The sequence below is a fragment of the Mustela lutreola genome, chromosome 4, assembly GCF_030435805.1.
Source record: "Mustela lutreola isolate mMusLut2 chromosome 4, mMusLut2.pri, whole genome shotgun sequence".
Lineage (NCBI taxonomy): Eukaryota > Metazoa > Chordata > Mammalia > Carnivora > Mustelidae > Mustela > Mustela lutreola.
The window spans coordinates 191,320,742-191,338,009 of NC_081293.1; the positions used below are offsets into that span (position 1 = coordinate 191,320,742).

Consider the following 17,268-nt stretch of genomic DNA (forward strand, 5'->3'; position numbering starts at 1 on the left):
GATAAAGCAGCCAGGGGTAAAGGAGAAAACTGTTTATTTACAAAAATATATATGTATATGTGTATATATTAAACCCTTCCCCAGGTCCCTCCCCCAATTACCTTTTTATTTCTACCCCCACCTCCCTTTTTAACACAAAGGCCCCCAGGCCCAGAGGGGAGTTCCTCAGGGAAGGGTGGGCAGGAGCAGCACCAAAGGCCTACATCTCGTAGGTTGAGGGGAGGACTGGGGGGAGTGACCACGGCCCTCATCTCTGCGGGTGAGGGAGGGGCTCAGTCCTTGAAACCCTGAATACTGCAGAGAATGCGCTTCTGGTGTCCTGGCAGCGTGATCCCCATCTGTGCCAGGTCCCTGTGGGTGACGAAAGGGGAGTGTGAGTGTGGGCTTCCCTCCCAGCAGCCCTCCCAGCCCAGGCCCGCGGGGTCCTCACTCAGCCGTCAGCTCCAGCACACACTCCATGGTGTCCAGCCCCGCTGAGCGGAAGTGCAGGATGTAGCGTTTCATGCGAATGGACTCCAGCCACTCCGGGACGCTTCGATAGGGGATCCCGTCCGAGCCGCTCAAGCTGGGCAAGCGAAGCGTCACCCTGTGGGATGCAGGGTACCTCAGTCCCATGGGAGAGGCAGGCGCTGTCCTCGGCCGCCCCCCTCCAGCTTCCCTGACATCCGGACTCAGCCCGTGAGCATCTGCAGCCAGCATTCAAGTTGGGTGTCTGAACACAGAGATTATCTGGACTTTGTGGATTAGCCTGGCCATTGTCTGTGAACTCATTTCCTGGCCCGATTCCTGGTCTGCTCAGGGCAATAGGCAGGCTGACAGTCCTGCTGCACTGACGGGCCCAGGGGAAGTGGCCGCCCTGGGAGGCCTGCACACCAGCAGACCGCTAGCCCACCTCCTGTCAGAGGGACTGGTGCTGCCTGATCAGGGGCTGATGCGCAAGGGTCAACCATCCCAGCCGAGGGGACGCAGAAGGCAGAAGAGCAGAGGCCTGGGAAGCCGGACAGGCTCCTGCCATTGTCAGAGTGGCCCCCATCAATGCCAGGAGCAGCCACTGCTCGCCCCCTCCAAGCCTGGCTGTTATTCTTGCCCTCCGACACCCACAAGACAATGAGTGTTCCTGTGCTAAAGCCAACCAGAGCCAAAACCATTAGCAAAGTAAATCTGCTGGGGGAAAAATGTTCAGCATTCCAGAAAGATTAGCACATGCACTCTCCAGTATAGGAGGGAGTTGTGCTCCAAAAGATAGCTTCAAAAGTTGGAACTTGGAGCACATTTTCTCCCAGAAACAAGGTTATATATGGTGGTTTGATACAGAGGCTGGCATGCCAGGGCTGGTTTACTTGGTTAAGCATTCGGAGTCCAGCCTTGCCCATCCCCCGCACCTTACTCCTGCCACCAGTTCATTCGTCACATTCTGGCAATCTTTTTGGTCAAACACAATTCTGATCCTGCCCCTCCCATTTAAAAACTGGTCAACAGTTCTCCATGCTCAGGGGGAAGCGCAAACTTCTTGGCAGAGCTGGTCTTCCTGGCACTGACCGGGTCACCTCTCCAGCTTCATCTCTGGCCACGGGCCCCAAACAACGCTGCAATCTTTGTAATCAGCCTGTCCTTCGCTCCCCAACCCGTGCTGGCCATGTGTCCTGGGAGACCCCACAAGGCCACGCGACATGCATCCCACCGGTACTTGCTGGTCTCTGTCTTCCCCACCCGGGACCAAGCTCCCTGGAGTCAGTATCAGGTGGTCAGCACTGCTTCTATGAGCTTTCCATCTCTGTGCACTTGCTTCCTCTCTTCCGCCAAGCTAGGGCTAGAAAGCTCTCCCATCAGGGTGGACTGTCCCCAAGGACGCTGACTACAGTCCTGCCTCGGGAGTATGCTGTGCTCTTCCCAGAAATCCACAGGCCCAGAACTCAGTGAATGTAGCTGAATGTCCACTTCCATTCTTGCAGACCTGCCAGCCTCTGAAAGCCCTTGCCCCCTCCAATGTGGGTACCTGGGATCAAAGTTGGCAATGGTCCGCAGGGAATGTGGGTTGGCAAGCAACTGCTCCAGGTGTGCCTTCAGCTGGTGGAAGGAGGGCCGGCGGGCACGGTCATAGGCCCAGCAGTTCTTCATGAGTTCATAGAGAGGGGCAGGGCAGTCCACGGGAGGTGGCAGCCGATACCCATCCTCAATGCTCTTCATTACCTGCAGTGGGGAAGGGGTGCAGGCTTGAGGGAGAAGCTCACCTTCCCTGGTGGCCCCTGAGAAATCTCTGGTGGCCCCTGAGAAATCTCTGTTCACACAAGATAGAGGCAACTGAGCCTCTGCCTGCCCCTGACAGTAGTAAAGAGAACAGGGAATAAGGCAAAGGGCACCGAGAACAAGAGTACAGAACAGCTGCGGGTCAGGAAGAAGGAAGAGGGTATCTGCAGGCAAGGGCCATGGGAGGATTTGGGGAGGAGATGAGAAGCGAGTTAGGGGTGACATGGCGGGGAGGAGTACTCCAGGCTTACCTCCTGATTGCTCATCTCTCCATAGGGCTTGTCTCCAAAGCTCAGCACCTCCCACATCACAATCCCAAAGCTCCACACATCGCTGGCGGTGGTGAAGGTGCGATGGGCGATGGCTTCAGGGGCTGTCCAACGGATGGGGATCTTTCCTCCCTAATGGGGCATGTAGGACAGAAAGGTGACATGTTTCAGGGCATGGTGGGGCCAGTGGGTGAGAAAATAACGGTCAAAGGGATGAGTAATTATTATGTCCACAAAAGCATGTGTCCTTACTCGTGCACGTGACTATATATATATGGCACATAATTGCACACATGTGTGTGTGCATGTGTGCACGTGCGTGATGAGTACAGGGCTCTAACCTGGGTTTCGTATGTGCCATCCAAATTGTCCAGGAGGCGGGTCAAGCCAAAGTCAGACACCTTGCAGCACAGGTTCTGACTAACTAGGATGTTCCTGGCGGCGAGGTCCCGGTGGACGTAACTGTGGTCACTGAGGTAGTTCATGCCAGATGCGATGCCTTGCAGCATGGCCACCAGCTGCCCAGGGACCAGCTGGTCCTCCCGCTCCTGCAGCACAGTGAGTGGGCAGGTTAGGGAATGGGCAGGGTCTCCTCTTCCCAAACCAGGAGCCAACCCCAGGGATCCATGGTGCACTCCCCTGCCCAGCTGGCTCTGCCCTCCTCACCCTCAGGAAGGCGTCCAGGGCTCCGTTCTCCATAAACTCTGTGATGATCATGATGGGCTTTTCTGAGACAGAAAGCACACGTCAGCACGGCAGCCTCTGCCCCATCTTTACCCAGAGCCAGACTTCCTGCCCTTGGCACCGAATCTTCCCATCATTCCCAGGGGGCTCATGCCCTCCTCTCCTTCCCCATGCTCTGAGAGGCCGCCGCTCGTACTCTTTGTGACAACGCCTTCCAGGTGCAAAATGTGTGGGTGGTTGAACTGGCCCATGATAGTCGCCTCTCGAAGGAAGTTCCACCACTGGCCGTCTGGAGAGGTGTCCTTCAAGGTCTTGATGGCCACAGTCTTGCAGTCCTGGCTGGGGATTCTCAGAGTCCCTCGATATACTTCCCCAAACTCTCCTGGATGGAAAGAAAATAGGCCGTGGCCCGATGACCTGTCAGGCTCCCCTGAGGGGACAGGGAGCCATATCATCCAGTCCCCAGATTCCTGTCTTCTCTGATCAAAGAAGTGGCTTGCCCTTGTTCTGCCACGGGGTTGGGCTGCCCTTCTTGGGAAGAAGACAGGAGTCTGGAAGAGGAGTGTAGCTCTATGACCTGTCTAGAACTGTCTCCCACATGAGCATAGCTCTTGGCTAACAGGAGCTGCTCGGCAAATGCCCGGTGAAGGCGGTCATGCGGTAGCTCTGGGCTGTGTTTACAACAAAGGGCAGGCGGGGCCAGGGCCAGCGCACCAATGACCAGGGAAGCTGACCATTGCCTCCTCTCTTCTGCAAGATCCTCCGGTCACAGCTCAGCTGGCATGGCTGCACAGTTGGCAAGGACACTGCCAGGCTTTGTTCTCCTGCTCAGATTCATTTCCTCTGCTGACCCAAGGGATCAGGGCAGCCCAAGGACACTGGGCCTCTGGTGGGGTGGAAGGTGGAGATTCAGAGGGAGGCTCTGAATCTCTCCCATATTTGGGAACCATGTGAGAATATCCTGGGCCTGGGCACAGCGACCCCTCTGTTGACAAGGATGATGTGTGCAGGCTGTTCATCAGAAAGTCCACAACCACAGAAGCAGATTGTGTGGGGAGCAGGGGCGGCTCTCAGACACCTGATAAGGGGGTTACAACATGACCACAGTGATTCAAAGAGAACATCGCGTAGAAGAGGGAAGGAACTCATCTAGGAGCTCTTGGGCCAGCTGAAAGGCTGGCTGGCTAGGAGCTCTGGGCTGCCACGTAACAGGGGACCTGCCCGGCTCACCTTCCCCTATGACAGTGTCCACAATGAGCCAGCCTGGATCAAGCTCCTGGGTGAAGTCCAGGGCTCCCTGGGCCGGGTCCTCATATGCTTGGAGGTCCACGTAAGGCTTCAGCCACAGCTTGTCGTCTGTGGGGAGAACAGGGAGTGCTCGGCCACAGGAGCTCCAACTGCAAGGCTCAGGAGGGTTTTTTTGGGGGTTGGTGAGGAGAGGTGAGGCCAGAAGCACTTCCCAGCTTTCTCATTCTTCTGTTCCCTTAAGAGTCCCGTGGGACTTTCTCCCATGGAATAAAGTCTCTGTAGCAGTGGGGTCTTCCTCTGTCCATGTGCAAAGCACTGTGTCCCTGCCCCCAGGGGCCCAGAGCACTGGGCCAGAACCTGGGCCTGAAAGCGGTTCCTGGCCTCCAGTGACCCAATCTTCCCACGGCTCACTGACCACACTTCGAATTCCTTGCCCTTCCTCCTCACCCCTGCTAGCCATACTCCTCTGATCACTCACACCTCATTCACATTCACAGACAAGGCTCACTCTCACTTCTTCACTTGGATGGATCACTGACTCCCCCTTTGGTGGGGCACTTAATGAGGGGATCACTAGGAAGGCCACATGCCTTAGAGGACTTTAGGAAGCCTGCCAGCAATCCCTTTCCCGCTGAGCCTCAGCCCACAGACCTGGCCAGCCAGGATTGGGGAGGCTGCCCAGGGCCCGGGTGCTGGAACAGTGGCACCAAGAGCTACCAGGTAATTGCACAGAGCCTCTGGGGGGCTATCAGAACAAAATTAATTAACCAAAGTTAATTAGGTAGCAAAACAGAAAAGCCCTAGAGACAAGAGCCCCAACCTGCGCTCCCAGAGTTGGCCTACAAATGTGCGTTCTCTGGTTCCATCCCAGTGGTACTTCCCAATACCCTTCCCCACATATACACACACAGGTGCCCCCAGCTCACCTTGGTTCACTCACCTCGGTTCAAGTCGGTGACGCGATCACGTTGCCTCTGCCGGTGTCGCTGCTGGGTTTTCCTGTGGGGGTAAGGGGGCAGCTTCTTCAGAGTCTTGGCATGACTGCATGCACCCAAGGGCCTCTGGCTGGCTTTTTCCCACAAACGACAGGGGATGGGGGCATAGGATAGGGTGGGGGTATGCCAGAGCTTTCATACTAGGCGATGGGCAGGTTGCCGGGGCTGCCTTGGGGGCTCTGGCCAGGCTGAGGGAGCACTGAGGGTGGCTGGGGAGGGGCGGGGACAGCACCTGGAGCGGAAGAAGAGGATGCCCAGCAGCAGAGCAATAGCCAGCAGCAGCCCGAAGATGATGGCAACAATCTCTCCTCCGGTCAGGCCCCTGGAAACTGTGGCACGTGGGATGAGGAAATTTGGAGGGCTCAGAGTCCACCGGGATGATGGAGGCTGAAAGGGCACGCCCAGGGGCAGGGCCCTCAGTGGGCCTCAGGTGTGTGTCCCCTCCCCAAGGAGATGGGTGTTTTTTATGTGTGTGTGAAAGAGAGCCAGCACGTGGAGGCCTCACACTGGGACCACTCACTTGGGGAGGCCTACTGATGAGCACAAAACTGAGGGGTTAGCAGATCTGATAGGGAGCTGGCTGACAGCATCACATCAGAAGGTGTATCTGAGGAGATTATGAAGAGGCGGGGGCTTCGTGTGTCAATGTGTGGGGCTCTCCCTGCACCCTGGGCAGCTCCCGTGTGTCTGTGCACATGCATACAGGAAGAGGAAAGGTCACTGACTGGAGCTCGGTCTGAGAAGACTCAGTGGGATGACAGCTGTGTGTGTGTTTGGGGTAGAACACAGGAGAATCCACCCACCTGGAGGGCTTGTCCGAAACTCATGGTCAGGGGAGAAAGGACCAGGCCCTAGAGGGGTCAGCATTCGAACTCTGACAATGTACGTGGTGTCTGGCTGCAGTTCAGTCAGCAAGACCCTGGGTTCCAGAACCATCTGGTGCCGTTCTTCGTCCTGTTGATGAGAGCTAACCTTAACTGGGCTGTGCCAAGCCAGACCCGGTGAAGGGGATGGGCAGTCTTGGGATCACGTGGAGTGGGGTGGATGGGGGAATGGCCAGGGCAAGGGCTCTCTGTAGGCTTTTGTCCTGAGAAAGCCGCACAGTTCACTGTGGTCCGATTTCCCTCCATCCCATCACCCGGGCCAGGGATGCTGGGGTGTGCCCAGGCATGGACACTGGACACCATCTCTCAGCCCTGCCCTCACCTGATTCAGCACATGTAGCTCATAGCTCAAGTTCCCCCCGGGGCTGCGGGGCCGGGACCCTGCCCAGGTCAGTTCCAGCTGCCGTGGTTCCTTCTTCACCAGCCTCAGGGACAGGCCTGACAGGGACTCTGTAAGTCAGGGGAGTCCCAGGGGTTTGGAAAGAAAGAGGAAGTAACTTTAATGGCCTTTTGATTGCTTCCTGCCCATCCATTTATCCCTGTGGCTCTAAGCCCTTCTGGTTTCTTCCAGTTCTGCCCCGGTTGCTCACCTGCAGGCCCCATGCTGATGCTCAGGGAGGCGCTGGCCTGTGTGGAGGGGCCCAGCCCCGACACTCCATTCTGGGCCTCAACATTAAAGGTGTAGTTGGCATAGGGCTCAAGGCCGTTGACACGCACAGCCGGTACTGTGAGCCCAGTGGCTCCCGGAGAAAAGCGCACATTTCCCCCACAGGGCTGGCAGGGTCCTCCGTCCACCGCTGCTCCCCGGCACTGAGAACACCACACACTGTACCTCACATCCTGGCGCCCCCCCATATCTGCTGGGGGTTCCCAACGCAGGGAGAGCTGAGTCCCCAAAACAGAGAAGCTCAGGTTTTGGGGAACTGAGGGGGGCCCTGTAAGGAGAAGAGGGGCCGTTAAGCTTTGCTCTCATCCAAGCTGCTGGCCCCTGCCTCCTTCCACCTCTGAAGGCCTTGCTGGGAGGTCTGACTCCAGAAATGAGGAATCACCTCATTTCTGCATTCTTCTAGGGAAAGTAAGGCGCAAGGGAGGAGCTTTAATGGTTCGTTGCTTTAAAGGATGCCCAGCATATGAAAGCTCTGGAAAATTCCAACCTTAGCTTTGGCTCAACAAAGGGCTGCACCCCCTTGCAGATAGCCAAGCCCTGCCTCCTTGGACTCACGTGTGCATGACACCTGGGGGCCCTCCCCAGGGGCTCGGAAATGGCCGCTCTCACAGGGACAGATGGTGGCCCCTTCAGACTCTGCTGTGCTGTGTCCTGGGCACTTGAGACAATGGGGTACATCTGTGTCCGCTCGGTAGGAGCCACTAGGGCAAGCTGGAGAGAGAATGCAGGAGAGCCATGGATGTCCAGTTTTTACGGGCAGTCTCCTCCCCATTCAACCCCTCTCCCCCAAGCCTTTGTACCAGAAACACCCTACATGTGTCTCCTTGGGGGACAGGCATCCTTCCCTTCCCCAAGCAGCCTCTGCGTGTCCTCACCCCCTCCTCAAGGCTCCTTACCCAGGCATCCTTCACCGTTGCCGTCTTCCTCATAGCCTGGCTCACAGTGGCACTGCCCCACGGGCACCAACCACTCACCGTCGGGGCTGCAATGCATGCGGGGTGCCCCTGAGGGGCCAGGGCTGGCCTGGGCATGGGGCAAGCAGGTCCCTCCCACTTCCACCAACCCGCCAGGGCCAGGGAGGGTGTCGGGGAACCGGGCCAAGCCGTGCACAGCCTCGGGACAGCGCTGGTAGAACACCCTCACAGACACCAGGGCCACACAGGCACCTGGGTTGTGGAAAGCGAGGTAAAGGCCTCGGCGGGTCAGGCGGCCCAAGGAGCAGCGCTCCACATTCAGTTTCACTGCACCAGACGCCAGGTCTCGGATGGTGAAGCTCTGGTCTGCCGCCACAGTGGTTACCTGGGAAGGAGCAGGGGAGAGGGGGTCTGGCGAAGTCATGCTTCAGTTCCATGAAACAGAAAACGATTATTTGTGTAATTCTTCATCGTTTACACGTCCATAAAACAAGGGCTTATTACCTGTGAGCTAGTGAGCTAAGTAAGCATCTTATGTGTGTTATGCTCTTTGGGTCCATACAATAAACCTACGAGGCAGGATGGATTACCAGCCCCACTTAACAGACAGAGAAATTAAGGCTAAGAGAGGTTCCAGACCTCGTCCACGATCACACAGTCACTACATGACGGGACTGGGATCCAGGCCGTGAGACGCCACAGCCCATATAATTTCCCTTACTCGAAGGTGTTCCCAACCTCTGTGCCAATGAGGTGATCAGTTATAGAGTGCATCATCATTAATTTATTACTAATAACAAACTTTACAACATCTTCCCTCTGGAAAAAAAAAAACGCGAGCACTTCCTATGATACTATGCTCTGTAGACCTCCGCCTTCCAGTGCGCTTTCCTGAGCAGGAAAGAAACGGAATTGGAGAGCGAGCCTGCCGAGATCGGTCTCCCTACGCCACTCCAGGCGGACTCGCAGGGGTGTGTCGCACACCAGCGCCCTGCGTGCTGACGGCACAGGTCCGAATACCCCCTCCCGGCCTCCGCCAGGGAAGGCTATTCACTCAGCCGAGGCTGGCCTGGGCAAGCGGCGAGGCGGGCACCGGGAACCTGGGAGGGGGTAGGCTGAGGCCGAAGATGGGGCACGGCAGAAAAGGCACAGCGGCTCCTCCTTATCCGCACGCTGGCTTTTGGGGCGGCAGGTGTTCACCACGGGGCCGTCAGCCAGCGCCGAAACGGGTGATCCCCCTTCCGCAGCCTCACGCTGCGTCGCGTCATCGCGTCATCACGCCGCCAGCCCAGCGTCACGCCGCAAGCCTAGCGTCACGCCGCAAGCCCAGCGTCAGGCCTCAACACCTCGCCGCTGGCCTCCCCTCATCTCCTCACAGGGGGCATCACCGGAAGGAAAAGGGTGAGAACGGAGCAATGGGGTATTTCGAGAGAGAGAGAGACAGAGATGGAGAGAGACCGACAGGGTAAGAGACTACAGTCCGAAGACCTTTGTCACCCTACGCTGCTCTAACTGTCGTTGTTCTTTACGAGTCACTGTTCGCCCTCTCCGGCCGTGCCTCGTGTGCGCGGGGACGGGCGCCCGGAAACAGCACTGCCCGCGGCTCGGGCATCCAGCGGGGTTTCTGGGACGTGCGCCCCCCGGCTAACCGGGGGCTGCTCTACTCCCATCCACCCCTTCTGAGCTCTAGGCCCACATTCTCCTGATTTTTCATCTAGACCCTCTTTGTTTCTGCCACTTTGCCTTTTCCTTAGCGGAGCGGGGTCACAGGGAGGAGGGAGGCAGGAACCAGTGTTAGGACCGAACGCTGAGGGTTTAAAAGCACCTTCTGGAACAAGGGCCGTCGGAGCTGGATGCCCACGTCCTGGTCACTCTCCATGTAGAGGAGGTTGAAGGTCTCCTTGCAGCCCAGAGGCCCGGCTCCCCCGGGGAAGCTCTTGCAGTCCCTCACGGTGAACTGCAGCTCCACATGGACCCGAGAAGCTTCCTCGCCTCGGTAAATCCAGTTGGAGCGCAGCCAGTGGTCAGTGTCTCCGCCTGCTTGCACGGGGCAGTCCTGGTACATGTAGAGGGGCGTCCCGTTCAGTATCTGCTGCACCTCACTCCACTGCGGGAGGAAAATCCCAGTCAGGCTCCCAGTCAGCACGTGCTCCCCCAACTCTGGTTTCGTGCAGCTGATGATGGGGAAGCTGCTGTCAGGGCTCCAGGGGTTCAGGCTACGTGTCCTGCTCCTGCTCTCTTCCCACCCCCGGGCCCAAGGAAAGTCAGTTAAATGTTTGGGGTCAGGAGCTATTGAGATATGCAGGACAGGCAAGACAATACCCCCTTCTGATCTGCAGCCTTGGATGAGTCCACTCCCAACTGAAGTTGGAGCACCGATGTGTACTGGCTCTCATCAGCGGAGCTCTCAAGGGCCCTAAAGGGAGACTGTTAGGGCATAGGCCCAGTCCAAAACCTCTCTGCCTGTTTGTTCAGAGAAGAGGATACTGCATTTAATATCAAGGCCCTTAAGCTTTTGGAGGGCAAGAACAGGCACAGCACTCTTCTGTATAGGGGGAACTCACCCTCTCTAATATTCCTTCCAGTTATGGTCACTATCAAAATCCACAACAGACAGGACTGGGTGGACTCCTGGACACCATGCAGTCCACGCCCCCTTAACTGCTTTTACCTTAAAATATTTTTTTTTTAAGACTTTTTTTTTTTTTAAAGATTTTATCAGAGAGAGAGAGGGAGAGAGAGCGAGCACAGGCAGACAGAATGGCAGGCAGAGGCAGAGGGAGAAGCAGGCTCCCTGCTGAGCAAGGAGCCCGATGTGGGACTCGATCCCAGGACGCTGGGATCATGACCTGAGCCGAAGGCAGCTGCTTAACCAACTGAGCCACCCAGGCGCCCCTACCTTAAAATAATTTTTAAACCTACTAATAATCATAGCACGGACGGGCCACTCACTGTTGTAAGTACTTCCCATGAGGAAACTGAGTCACAGCAAGGTTAAAGGACTTGCCCTATGCCCTCAGTTGTTAAGAGGCTGAGTTGGAGCATGTACCCAGGCACTCTAGGTTCAAGTTTATGCTCTTGATCATTAGGTCTCTATGCACTTGTTAGTCAAAGTCAGAGAACATGTATAGTGTAAAGTGAATGTCCTCTCACCCGACTACCCCTTCACAGGGAGCCACTCTGAACAATTTGGAATATAATTGGAATATAATTGGAATATAATTTGGAATATAGTACCTCTATAGAAATGGCTGAAGATTTTTGGGTGGATGTGTTTTTTAACATATATATATTTTTAAAACTTAAGTTCTATTTTGTAACCTGCTTTTTGCTCTTATCTTAACAAAAAAAAGTCTTTGAAAGAGGGTCATAAGTGGGGCCTGGGTGGCCCAGTCAGTTAAGCATCTGCCTTCAGCTCAGGTCATGATCTCAGGGTTCTGGGATCGAGCTCAGTGGAGAATCTGCCTCTCCCCCGACTCATACTCTCTCCCCACTAGTGCTCTTGCTTGCTCTCTCTCTCTCAAATAAATAAATAAAATCTTAAAAAAAGATGTTCACAAGAGTATAAAAAGATCTAATTCTTTTTAGCAGTCCATAAAATAGTATTCTATTGTATGAATGAACTATAATTCATTTAATCATTCACATATTGTTGAACATTTAGGTAGTTTCTAGTTTGTTTTTTTTTAAGTAAACATGTACAGATTTCTACAAGATTTCTGTAGAACTGCTGTATCAAAGGATAAGTATTATAAATTTTTAAAGAAGATACGGTCAAATTGGCCTCCAAAAAAGGATTTATCAATTTATACTTTTACCACCAATGCATGAGGCCCCATTTTTTGAAAACCTGGATATTAATGATCTCTTTACTTTTGGCCTATCTTATGGACACAAATACAGCTTCTTGTCATTTTAATTTACATTTTTTTGAGAAGGAGGTTTCGCAGTTCTAATTTGTTCACTGGCTATTTCTATTTCTATGTAATTATCTGTTTCTAAACTTTGCCTGATAGCCTGTTCTTATCTTTTTGAAGTATGCATTTGGATGAGGCTTTTTTTTTTTTTACATGATAAATGTTAATCATTTGCTTGAAATATGTTTCAAATATTTTCTTCCCATCATGCCACTTTATTTGCTAATGATGTCTCTGATGTTGGTACCTTAAAAATTTCACATAACATCTCTCTTCTCTCCCTATGATTTCTGGGTTGTGTACTTTGCTTGGAAAACTCTCCCATCCCAAGCTTATAAAGATCTTCTATATTTTCTCCTAATATTTTTGTAGGTTTGGATTTTAGGTTTAGATTTGAATCTCCCTAGTATTTGTATTTTTGTGTATAGTGTGAAATGGAGATGTAACTTTACAGCCTTCTTCTAACGTGTTGTCTTCTTTTTAAAATTATGGACATCCGAATGTCAGTTTACTGTCTAGTCTATACTTTGCACATTGATTTGCAATTCCAGTGTTATCACATACTAAAGTCTCATGTATATGGGTTTTCTATTCTGTTCCATTGACCTGAGTATTCTTGTGCAATGTCACATGTTTTAATTATAGGCGATATATTGTATGTTCTGATATCTAGTAGGGCAAGTATTCTATTTCATTATTCTTTTTCAAAAATTCTCAGCCATTCTTATGTATTTTTTTATGCTAGATGGATTTAAGAAAGGAGCTCTCAAATTCTATAAAATATTCCATTGGTATTTTGGTTGCAACGCCTTTATCTTATAGTGGAGTCTGAGGCCCTCAAAATATCTCCTTTTCCAAGGGTGTTCATTGCTACACTCACCTCTGGGAAAAGGCAAGAAGAAAGCACCAATAACTAAGAACTGGGTGGGGTGGGGTAGGGGCAGAAATCCATGAGGTATAGTTCAAAGATTGGGCAAGAGAGTCCCGGCAGTGAAGGCATGCAGGGCCTGTTCTTAAGAGGAAGTATGATGGGGAAGCCCGAGTGGAAGGCCTGGGATGGAGGTCAGGTGGAAGGGTAGTAGGTGGTTAATGTGCAGCTCATTAGCTAGATTGCCATAGCTGCGGCTGGAGCCAGGCACAGATGTTCCCAGCTGTTACTTGCCTCTCCCAATCCCAGCAGTGACAGACGGGGGAGAACCAGCTGCCCAGGATCAGCAGCAAGAATCCTTTTGCTTATCATTTTGGCTGCTGGCTGCTTCATGGGTACATTCTGGGGAGCCTGAATGTGTGTGAGTGTGTGTATGTGTGTGTGTGTGTGTGTTGAAAAGATAAGGAGGGGAGGGGGCAAGGTAGTCATCAGGAGTATGTGACTGGGGCTGTCTCTGTGCCCTCCTGGTGCAAAGCTGTTTGGCTTGAGCTGCAAAAGGGGTCTTGCTTCCACTCCAACCCAATAAGGGAAGAGTTATTTGGGTGGGGACAGCTGGTGCATACTGCGGGGAGGGGGATGAAGGCCTGTGGGAGCCAGCAAATGGACCTGCAGCCCTCATTGTGGAGTGATTAGCTGGTTTATGAGATGAGGCACCTATTACGACTGGCCTAATCCAGGATTTTCCAAGCAGCCCCTCCTGTAGGATACATTATGGTTTAGTCTATTAATTCTAATTATAGGCCACTCTGTGGGAGAACGAAGAGTAGAGCCAGGACCCTAGGACCCAGAGGGAAAGTAAGCAAGTGACCCCAATCCCAGAAATAGAGGCTGCATTCCTACTGGAATAGAAAGGGGAAAGGGGTCCAGGACTGGAGGGGAGGAGGGCCTGAGGCCAGACTCCTGGAAGCTGAGGCCAAAGAGGTCTGCCTCCCATGGTTCTTGGCTGGCTCTGCTGAGTGGTGGAAGGTGTTCTCTGGGACTCACAAAAACCTACTTCTGTTCACTAGGTTTTAGGAACACCCAAGGAGGGAAGGGACTTGGAGCAGGTTCAGACAGCTGGAATGCATGGTGTGCCTGGGCTGGGGAGGATGGAGAAGGTGCCAAGGGCTCAGGACCTCTAGTGGGGGGAGCGTTTAACTTTGGGGAGGCAAACACCCTTTAAAGAGTTAGGTGAAAACTTTGGCTCTCCTCTCCATATACATACACACAATTTAGAATATACACTTTTATGGTGTTCCCTGACCCTCTGAAGCCTATCTGTGCAACTCTATTGGTCCAGATGAGACCTCAGATTGAGGTCACATCTGGTGTTTTGGTTCTTAGCCCTCAACCATCCCTAGTATGGCTCATCCTCTCCCTGGGTGATGTGGGCTCATCACCCCCAAGTTCTAAGTATTCAGCTCTCTCTCGTTGGAATGAGGAGGGAGGGAGCCAGGCATTGAAGCGTTCTTCATGGGGCGAAGCCTAACCCCCCCCTCAAAATGTCCCATTCAGGAGGCTCTGACTCACCTCCCCTCCCCCTCCCTGAGGAGACGCTTCCAGTTTTTCCTGCTCTTTTCTCTGTTCCTCCACCCACCTCTCCGCCCATTTCCCACTGGCCTGCAGCTTTGAGCCTTCCCTCCCCTGACACTTACCCCATCCTCTGGGGGATCCAGCAGCCAGCCCAGCTCTCCCTGTGCTGTGCTTGTGTCCATCAGAGTGACTGAAGTAGGGAGAAAAGGGGCCTGTTACCTCTGGGGGAGGAGGCCCTAGTCGTGCAACCCACTTTCCTCCTCCTGGGCCCCCAGCCCTAAGGCTTCCACATCCTGTTCCTAACTGCTGCGACTTCCTGAGGTTTAGCCCAGGAAGGAGGAGTGAAGAGCTCTAGGGATTAGTCTGTCTTCCTCCAGAGTGTGAAGGGAGGAAGGCAGAGTCGGGGAAGGGCTGGGGCAAGGACTGGATGTCTGGACCTTTGGCCAAAGTCAAGGCAGGAAATGTTGGGAAGAGCAGCCACACACAAGACTTGCACCCTCTCACTCAGCAGGGACTGGTGCTGCCTGGGGGATCCATCCGCTGCAGAACTGGAAGGGTGGATAGGCAAAAGAGAATCTCAGCCCCTGGAGGTCATAAATGATTAGGGTGTGGACAGGGGACATTCGAGGGGGTTCCTGGGTGGGGAGGTTCCCTTCTGCTGGCAAAGGGCCTGCTCTGCCTGTGGTTGGGGGTGCTCAGTGTGGGTACAAGGCATAGCTGAGTCTGGGAGGTAGCGCCAGAGAGGGTGTGCAAGCCTTCACAGGGAAGGCTTGACCTGTACATCTGGGAACCCCTGCACCCCGAATTCTAATCCATCCCCTATCATCAGGTCCCTCTGTCCTCGGGCCTAGGATGGCATAAGGCGACTTCCCACCCCTGACTTCATATGGTCCGGATCTCTGGGTTGGGCAACTGAGGCTAAAACCGCCTGGGAATGAGGGATCTCCACGATCCCTGGGGTGGGGGTCTGGACGCTGCCTCTCCGCAGCGGCCAGGAGCTCCCTCCCCACCACCAGGCACAAACTGTAGGCCAGGGTGACTGACCCGGGAAAGCAGTTGTTTGGGGGGTCAAAGACCAAAGACTGGCCTGGCCAGTCGGTCGCCTGGCTGCGGGGCAAAACAAGAGCGCTGGAAAGGGGGGCGCGGAGAGGGCCTCCTCCGGAATGCCGGCTCCTGGACGAGGATGCCGGCTGAGCCCCAGAGGAGGGGGTAGGGACGGGAGCGGGGGTCGGTACCTTCCTTGGCGCGCGTCCCCGGGGGCAGCGGGGCGCAGAGCAGCAGCAGCAGCCCAAGCCCCAGGGGCCAGCGCCGCTCCATGGCGCCGGGCCGGGACCTGGGACCTCGGCCCAGACGGCTCGGTCAGGTCTCGAGGACTGGACGGGAAGGGAGGGCCGGGCGGGGGTGGGGGGCGGGGCCAGCGCTAGGGGCGGAGCCCGGCCTCACCTGGATCACCTTCTTAAAGGGACAGTAGAGCAGGAAGGAAACTTGTTAGACAGGTAATAAACTTCAAAACCGGAGGCGTCTCGTCCGGAATGAGACTGCGGGCGCCGCCTAGTGAGTGGGATTAGGAATTGACTAGCCCGGTTCTAACCTAAACCCAACCCAGTCTTGATCCAGCCTTTAACCTAATTCTACCTCTGACTTGAATTACACCTCTGCCTTTCTAAAGGTCTAGCATTGTAATAGGCACCGGGAAGGCAGGGTTTTATGCTGCAGTAGGGGAGAGTTAGATAACCATAGTGCAAGGTGGGCTACAACTCTTAGAGAAGCGAGGGGGTTGAAAGAGGAAGCAAGCCCAGCCTTCAAGGCTCATTAGGTGAGTCTTCAGGGAGTAGACGGTGTGAACTGGGTTTTCAGTGGCAGATATTGGGAAAGGCAAGGGCCTGAGGCAGGGAGCCTCAAGGTGCACTCTGGGAGTGGTAAATGGACCAGTCTGACTGCTGGGGCATGGGATTTGTCTTGGGAGCAGGGCAGAAAGGCAGGTGTGGCCAGAGCAGGGAAGGTCTTGGTAAACACGTTACCATGCACTTCACAGAGCAAAAAAGAGGACTCCGTGAAGGGTTCTCAGCACAAGTGTTGAGAGGGAGCAGGTCCAGCTGCTTTAGCCCTATAGGGAGACAATTCACATCCTTCCCATCCTCTTGAAGACTGTCTTACATTATATTTAACAAATGTTTATTCACTTTCTAGTCTGCACACATCAAGCTCTGAGAGAATCAAAGAAGAGTAAGACAGTTCCTGCCCTAAACAAACCATAGGTCGGAGGAGTGTTGAGGGCTAGGGCATAAAGCAAATGCATATGACTAAAATGACAGACAGGCGTAGACCCCAGCTGAGGTGTGAAATGGGAGTGATGGTGGCTCAAAGGGGGAGTGATGGATCCACTGAGGATGGTGGAGGCTCCACTCCTAGGTCCTCTCGTTCCTATGCGCCTTCATGGCTCCATCTCATTTGGGTGAATCATTCATAGTCTTTGTATCATTTAAACTGCATGTTTCACATCACTGTGGAGAAAGGGAGGTGGTGCATTACAGATGCATACTTTATTTTCAAAAATTAATATTTCTCAGGCTTTCTTCTTTTTTATATAGATACATATGAGAAGAAAATGGTGTATAATTTCCTGGCCCAGACTATTCTCATTGGCATAAATAAATAAGTAAATGTAATCCCTGCACCTTGGTTGGAAAATTCACTTTGAAGAGATAAGAAGCGAAATGGAAAGTAGAACCCTCCCTCCTACCAGTTCCTCGCCCCAGAGTTAACTGCCACCAATCCTGTTTTGAGATTCTCCCAGGATTTTTCTCCTAAACACACACATACAGATGTGCTTTTAGAATGTATACAGAGGGGCCCTGGGTTACACTCTGTTATGCACCAGGGGCCTCTTTCTAATGGTAAGTATTTTGGGAAGGAGGCCCAGGCTCCTGCAGGCCCACAGGGGTCAGAGCTTTGTGATTTCAGCAGGGAGGAGGAATGGGGCGGGTGAAGGGTGCACAGCCA

The 17,268-nt window shown here is 53.8% G+C and overlaps 1 protein-coding gene across 1 annotated transcript; it reads right to left on the minus strand.

Moving 5' to 3' along the window:
• Window positions 1-17: 17 nt before the first annotated feature.
• EPHA1 (EPH receptor A1) lies at window positions 18-15,655 on the minus strand. Its single transcript, XM_059172118.1, has 18 exons — window positions 15,501-15,655; window positions 14,388-14,455; window positions 9,734-10,015; window positions 7,891-8,293; window positions 7,550-7,705; window positions 6,918-7,262; window positions 6,650-6,777; window positions 6,247-6,397; window positions 5,676-5,772; window positions 5,389-5,447; window positions 4,431-4,556; window positions 3,397-3,582; window positions 3,183-3,244; window positions 2,858-3,064; window positions 2,499-2,648; window positions 1,997-2,190; window positions 431-586; window positions 18-351 (listed from the first exon to the last, which is right to left on the minus strand). Exons 1-18 carry the CDS (start codon window positions 15,580-15,582, stop codon window positions 273-275), a joined length of 2,931 nt encoding a protein of 976 aa, XP_059028101.1. The 5' UTR covers window positions 15,583-15,655; the 3' UTR covers window positions 18-272.
• Window positions 15,656-17,268: the final 1,613 nt, after the last annotated feature.